This window comes from Penaeus chinensis, chromosome 6 (assembly GCF_019202785.1).
Source record: "Penaeus chinensis breed Huanghai No. 1 chromosome 6, ASM1920278v2, whole genome shotgun sequence".
In the NCBI taxonomy this organism is placed as follows: domain Eukaryota; kingdom Metazoa; phylum Arthropoda; class Malacostraca; order Decapoda; family Penaeidae; genus Penaeus; species Penaeus chinensis.
In genome coordinates this window covers 31,353,240-31,360,739 of record NC_061824.1, presented here as the reverse complement: position 1 = coordinate 31,360,739, position 7,500 = coordinate 31,353,240, and the positions used below count along the sequence as shown (strand labels likewise).

The 7,500-nt window shown below is 38.8% G+C and overlaps 1 protein-coding gene across 6 annotated transcripts in view; it reads left to right on the top strand.

Annotated features, from left to right (window-relative positions):
* The window catches only part of LOC125026668 (protein lingerer-like), a 26,191-nt gene extending 19,759 nt beyond the window's left edge, over positions 1–6,432 (top strand). For 5 of the 6 annotated variants that reach the window (XM_047615258.1, XM_047615256.1, XM_047615255.1 and 2 more), the window contains 7 exons: positions 25–196; positions 323–615; positions 4,056–4,181; positions 4,319–4,555; positions 4,696–4,830; positions 4,987–5,151; positions 5,299–6,432. In XM_047615258.1, coding sequence (XP_047471214.1) covers positions 25–196; positions 323–615; positions 4,056–4,181; positions 4,319–4,555; positions 4,696–4,830; positions 4,987–5,151; positions 5,299–5,400 — 1,230 coding nt within the window. In that variant the 3' untranslated portion in view covers positions 5,401–6,432. The remainder of the gene's footprint in view (positions 1–24; positions 197–322; positions 616–4,055; positions 4,182–4,318; positions 4,556–4,695; positions 4,831–4,986; positions 5,152–5,298) is intronic. The other variant, XM_047615253.1, reaches the window with a different exon arrangement.
* The last annotated feature ends 1,068 nt before the right edge of the window (positions 6,433–7,500 follow it).

Sequence of the window (7,500 nt, the reverse complement as noted above, 5' to 3'; positions counted from 1 at the left end):
AATGTTTTTGTTGATTCTTTACAGAGTTATGCAGAGCAGACATCAACTGGAGGTTCAGGGTTGTCCAGTACGCTATCCACAAGTGCTTCAGTTAGTAGCAGTAGCACAAGTAATAGCACTGGTCCAACAGTGTTATCGGCCACATTGAACTCTGCTTCTGCACATCCTGTACAGCCTTCTAAACCCTCTGTTCCAGGTACCTTACTGCAATCAGAATCATGTGAATCAGTGGTTGAAAATTATGAATTTAAAAAAAAAACAAATAATATTAGATAAGTTCTATAGATGAGTGCACATCTTAATATCTTAAAATTCTTTCCAGGAAAAGTTATGAGTGGATTAAGTGGTGCAGTGCCTCCAGGTGTACAACAGCATCAGCAGCCTCATATCCATCAGCAGCAGGCACAGCAACATCAGCACCAGCAAGCACAGCAACATCAGCAGCAGCAACAGCAGGCACAGCAGATGATGGCTCCGCATTCCCAATATGTTTCCCCACCAGCTGCTGCAGCTCTGCAGGGTGCTCTCCCACCTGCCTTTTACACAGGCCTTCAGCAGCCTGCCATGTACTCTTTGGAAGACTTCCAATTACTACAACAACGGCTGCCTCATATGGTAACTTTAATTTTTGTTTTAACCCTATTTTGCCTAGTATGATAAATACATTTAATTTTACATAAGCTTTCAGTGGGACAAATAAATCTAGAATTTCTCTGTGAAACCTGTGGAGTTGGTCTAGTCTCCATTTCTCAGAGAAGAGCAGATGGAAGCTGATTGGTTAAATCAGTGTGTGCCATGCCTTGTCAGCTGCTGGAAATATCATGTTTGAAGCTTGGAGTTTCTTCCCTGCTTGATCATGTATGGACCTGGCCCACATGAACACTCGTGTGTAGTGTTAAGACTCCTTGCCCCTCCCTTTTACCGTGTTTTTATCTCTTTTAGTAAAGAATTTTTTGCTCTTTTGCCATTTACCAAGGTCCATATACTGCATCAAGATGATATTACAAGGTTTTCCTTACGCAGACTCCATATCATCAGTAGTTGATGTTACAGTTGTTTTTCCACATTGTAGTATTGCTGACACCATGGTGTGTATAGGCACACTAGTGATAAGAACTTTGGAATCAGTTAAACGAAAATTTGTTCTTCATCCCCCTGCTCACAGTCAGGGGGATGGAGAACAAACAGGCTAGCAACTAAATTGCCTTTTATCAATTTAAATGATTAAAAAAAAGAAAAAAAAAATATTACATACACTTCATTTTGTTTTTTCAAGTTATTTCGTAATCAAAATAGATTTGCTTTGCATTAATATAGTGATTATTAATTATAGCTTATGCTTTAAAAAGGAGCCAGTGGGAAATATGCTAGCAACAATAATAATTATTGTAATGATGGGAATTATTGCATTCAGACAAAGTAATAGTATTAGAAGAAAAAAATGGAAATGTGAAAGAAGTGCAAGTGTGACACCCCCTTACTTCTATGGAATAATAACAATAGGTAATAGTTTTGTGCATGTGTGTGTTTGTTTGTTTTGCCATGTTCAATTTTCTGTAGTACACCCAGTGCTGCTTGTCATTGTGGGCAGATCCTGAGCATGGAAATAGTGTCGTCCTGGAGCCTGCACTTTACCAGTCATAGCTCATAGATTGTGCTTTCCACATTTGTTTACTTGATGGAAATAATGAAAAGCCCCTTTATAATTGCCCACTGAAGAATCACCCTCCAAGAGCTTTGTGCAATCATGGAGAGTCATTGCTGTCACCCAGGCCTTTAGACAAAATTCTCATGACAGCATATTCCCATCATCTTGGCCCTCAGCCAAGTTTCTTCATGATGTGTTGGTCAAGTCACCTGGATCCAAGGGGTTAATGATACAACAATAACTATTGACTGAAATGTAAATGTCATGTGAATGTATAGCTTTTTTGAGATTAGTAATTGCTAATAAAACTATTTTGGGACCTTTGCTAGTCAGAGAACCTCATTATGGTTGTTGGGTCAATAATCATAATTATTAGTACCTACAATTAGTACCTACAATCTGGATGATGTGACCATCACATCATGAAAAAAATAGCTTGGTTGGGTGACATAAACATGCCATTATGGAAAATTTTGGTGGAGGGCCAGGGTAACAGGACCTTGCTGTCATGAGAATTTTGGTTGTAGGCTAGGGTGATGGGAGTGACTCACCAAGAGTACAAAGCTTTTGGGTGATGATTAAAGTCAGTGGGCATCTTGGAAGGGGTTACTGCATTATTTTAATTGATAAATTTATTGCAACAATATTTTTGGTATGATTTAGAATATACCCAGCCTACCTCTTTTTACCATATGTGAGTGGATTAACCACATGCCACTGGGAAAAATTAATAAAAAATGGGGAAATACTGTGCTCATTTTTTATATTTTTGTGAAATGTCTCTGTACTTAGATGGCTCTGCTAGTACTTAGCCACAAAGGAATCAATTAGTAGACCTTGAGACCTTACCTAATTTCACCTTTCCTTGAATGGGCGGAAGAAACGTACTTTTCCCTAATGGCATGAATATCGATGTTATAAACATTAGTAGCAGCAAAAAGTAAATCAAGAAAAAGGGTAAAAGGGGGAGACAGGCAGTACTCATAATTGGTTCATTGGTTACTTAGTACAAGTGTAGCCATCTATGTGTAAAATTAATTAGTAAAGTAAACTCACTGTGGGCATGGCATGTACATACTTGCCATGCCTGTTGGCATTGGGTTAAAGTGAAATATGACAATAGATAACAAAAAAATGGCTTGCTAATGAAATTGAAGTGATGTGTGTTAGCTGGTTTTATGTGCACACACCGAAAGCAAGAGAGTGAGAGACTGGAGAAAGGAAGGGGAGGAAAGGAGAAAAAGCCAGTCGTTTGATCATGCTCTCACATCACAAGTTATAGTAACAAAATACATTGTACAGACTGGAATGTATAATAAGGTCAAGTTGAAGAGAAGATATGTGTGGGTAACCATGTAACAAGAAAAATTTTGTGAAATGCTTATTATTAACCCAATGGCGCCGGGTATAGCAAATTAAAAAAAACTCTACGCTCTGGCGAACGGCGGCAGCGCGCCGACTCCGAGCGCGTGATATCGGTCCATCAAGCCGAATCATTGCCTCGGGGCGTTTTGGCGCGGCGCCGCTGCGGACAGCCGCACGCCGCACATCGTGCGTATTGTTATGACGGCGATAGCCGTGACCCGTCGCCATTGGGTTAAGCAGAGGTATTGGAGGTGTTGTTCATGATTTTAGTCCTATATGTTAGCCTTAAGAAAAGGGAGAATGAGGGCGAGTGTGAGGTTCCTTAACCTGTTGGATCTGGGTACTTTGTGGTTTGTGCATGAACAAAAGTTCAGGCCTCATGCTTGCTTAAGTGGCAACTCTCTTAGGGGTATGGCTTGTAAGCCTGTCCCATATTTAACCTGTATGCAGTATCAAGAATCCCTGTCTCTACGTAATGCTATTTGCCCCTATATCTACTATAATGTTTTTTTCTGTTTTGCCATTTCCAAGGTCTATATGTCATGCTTCACATTATTTTCTCCAGTAACAGTAAGGAACATTGTTTAATTTATGGTCTCCCCAACCCCCCTATTAAGTTTTCTTTAACACACAATGGCAGACAGGAATAGATTCTTGTGTGTGTGCATAGTTTCCTCCCTGGAGATGGCCTTCACTCAGGCATGGCTAATAGACAGTACACGCCACCAAAATGGAGCTACAAGAGTCTTCCTTGAAGTACCTGATGCACTCTTGGTCAGATATTCTGGCTATCTGCCCCTCAATCAAATTTTTTAAACGCATGACATCCACATCATTTAGATCAAATGGGTTAAGAAAAGAATATTTATGAATAATAGGTGAAAAAATAGAATTTTATATTATGTTACTTCCAGTTTAGCAAGGGATGTGCCCAGACATATCTATGATTTTATATTTTAGTGTTAATTATACATTCTTATGTTTATAGGGGAAAGAGGCTAAGGCTAATTCAGAAATTTAAAAGTCCTTTGGTTCTGTCCAGCAGGCTCCAACCAGTTTAGCCACTGGCCGTGATGGGAACATGACGTCAGCAGCTTACTCTGCAGCTGATGCTAAATTCCGGACTGACCAAAATTCCTCTCCTGTTCCCTCCACCATGAATCAACAAGTAAGTCATTGTTTCCTTATGGGGATCATTTCTGGAGATCTGTTTATTTTAAACTGGTGTAAAACAAAAAACAAAAAAGCTTGTATTAGTGTGGTAAGAACTCCAGCTCAATGTTTATATTATCTTATTACAACCAGGGAGCACAGGCAGGTGGTACATACATCACAGCAGCTGGTAATGCAGCAATGCCACCATTCTACATGTACCATAATATGGCAGCAGTTCCAAGCTCCTTCCCTCAATATGGAACACCAACTGCCATAATTCAGATACCACCTGTTACTAATGCACACACTGGGTCAAACACCAACCAATTCCCAGCAGCACCTAAGTTGCAGTATGGTACTGGAAGCTACTATGAAAACTTATCACAGGTATGTTGCAATTTCATGTTAAGATTTGTTTTACTTTTCTGTGGTTTATTTCTTTTAGCTAAACTTTCTTCTGCATTTACAGTAAATGTCATGTAAGTTCAATGCATGCCATCTCTATTTATTTGTCTTTCTGCACATAGACTCAGGACTTCAAGACTGGTTATGGATCAGCGTCCCAGAATCAGAACAAGGCTGGTGGGGCATCAACAGGCTCAGCCACCAATTCGGGGACTGAACTTGGAGGATATAAGAGTCACCTTAATAAAGTAGGAAGGGTAAGATATCATCTTTCCTATTTGTGGTTGGTCTAAATCTGCAGTTTTCTTTGTTGTACTTGTGTCTTCCTCATAAGTATTTAGCTATGATGAGTATTCATTTTAGCCTTTTTTATTTTTAAAGCTACAACTTCATTGATATTTTCTAATTTCCAGTCATATGACAAGCAAGGTTTCCATACGGGAACTCCCCCGCCATTCAACCTGGCTGGCTCTGGCACCAATCCCATGACTGCTAATGCATACCCGCCTATGTTCATCCCTACTATCCCAGCTGCTGCACAGCACCACTCCCCTCTCATGCATCATCAGCTCCACCAGGTAGGTTTCTTATGCATGTAGACAAGAAAACCTAATATTTTTATTATTGTAAGGAAATTTACCAAAATATTTCGCCTAATGTGTGTAAGCATAACTGGAAACTATCTCGCATAACAGTAATTTACAAACACAATTATTTTGTTTCAGGATGGTGGCAGCTCTGGTGGTCAGCGTGCAGGGACAGCAGGTGGACAAAACAAAGGTGGATCTAAGCCAGCTTATGGTGGTTCTTACTGGGGATCAAACTGAGGGGTCTCGTCTAGAGAATCTTCATATGTCCCTAAGGAAATCCTAACCTGGGAACCCTATAAAGAAGGGCCTGGATGATTGTGAAGTGAATGAGAAGCCTGAATACACTTGTGTGTTTTCGAGGCCGCATTCATTCCCAACCACGATATAGGTGCCTCTCAGCATCCGGAGCATCAATTTGTCAATTAGAAATGAAAATGCGCTCACAGAAGTCTTTGATTTAAACAAAAAATAAATTAATTGCTTAGATGGATGTACAAGGGTCAAAACGTAGTTGTACTCTTTAGTCAGTGCAAAAAACAAAAAAAAAATACTAATACAAAGGATTTGCTTGTCTCGGTACATAATTTAATACGTGTATGAGGTAAGTTATTCCTCACCCTTATAGGTCATACTTTATGTGAAGTCGTCCAAGATGATGTAAAGTGGATATAATATTTAGCATTTGTGGCAATGGTGTATTCAGTCTTGCTCTTCTCACTTGTAAATAACGGATGCCACTGAATAAACCATGGGCGCAGGTCCACTGGCATGGTGCATTTTTCCCGCAACCTCTCACTCCACATCTTTTTATATTTACAGAAGTTTTACAGATTGTATGTTTGGGTGATAGGATTTGGCAAAGAAGGACTAGTGATTGTACACCACTAGAACAGATCTTCATATAGGATACAAATATTAGTCATCATCCTATTCTGGCGGTTGAAATGTTAACACGTTTCTTGCAACTCTTTATTGGAGGGCTCCAGTGTAATTTGAAATGACAGTTCTTTGAATTTGCCTTTCAGTGGTCACCCCAGAATAGGATGATTGTATGTTCAACTCACTTTATATTGATTTTTTATTACTTTTTTTTTTTTCTTTCTTTCTTTTCCCCCCTTTTTCACTTCCGTATCTCTCTAGGTACAATATAATCCCATTCCTGTTAAAGGAATGCTGTATCAATGATATGAAAAGAAGCCTCTTGTTTTGTAAGCTTTTTGTGTAGTGAGATATTTCAGTTCCACCATTAAAATATCTTGAATCTAAAAATGTATGTATTATTCCCATCGGCTTGTTTGTATTGCAGAACTTGTTAGGAAGTTAATAGCTGGACAACTGTTTCAGCTGTTGCAAGCAGATATTATGTCAACCAGTATAACAGTATTAAACAGCAGTTATTCAATGTTGAAATGTAATAGTTTCCTAATTTTGTAATATCCAATGGATTTGGGTTTGGCTATTTTATTAATTACAGACAAGTGAACACATCACACAGTAGCACATTAAGACCTAAGACATTGTTCCCTTGCCTCTGTACATTAGTAATTTCCTGTAAATATATTCTCCATTTCTCAGTATTTCTTTACATAAGCCAGTCACTATTTCCATTCTTTTCACTTTTTGCATCTTTGAATTTCATGAGTACACAATAGATCTGATAATTACATACTAAGATAGTGTGGAAATTACTTTACTATTTTATATTTATTTTTCTGCTGTGGCAACGTCTAAGGTCATGATAGGGTGGGGCTGGGGGGTGAAGCCCCCAGGTAAGATGTTTTTTGGTTCAAAAGGTGATGTTTGTGGATTTCCAGAATGGTCAAAATAAATGCCTGTGCTTAGACATCAAAGGTCACACAGCATTATGACAATGTCTTGTGGCAAAAAGGGTGAAAGAGTTCACAAGTAGGATTAGTGGCCAGAAGGGATGAAGGGAAGGAAAAAGAAAGAAGAAAATACCATACAAAAATAGTTGAGGCAGGGTCCGAGGTCCAAAGTAGGGTGATCCCCTATACTGGGCCTCAGTCTCCATGACAATAAAGAGCAAGGAATTTGTGTGGGGGTTACACTCATAGAATCTGGAGGATGAATTAAATTATTTCCTTTTGTTAGTGAGATTTTCCGAAGACTTGCAGTAACCACCAAAAGGATAATCCTAAATATATTTAAATGTGGAGGCTGTGGTAAATTAAATAATTTTAGTTCAGTACTTGTTACACAGGCATCTTATTCAAATATAGTTTTCCTGTATGTATTTTATTGAAGGCTAGTTTTCTGCAAATAATCTTAAATGGGAAAAAATAGTGAGAAGAACCAGTGCTATTGATATTAAAATCA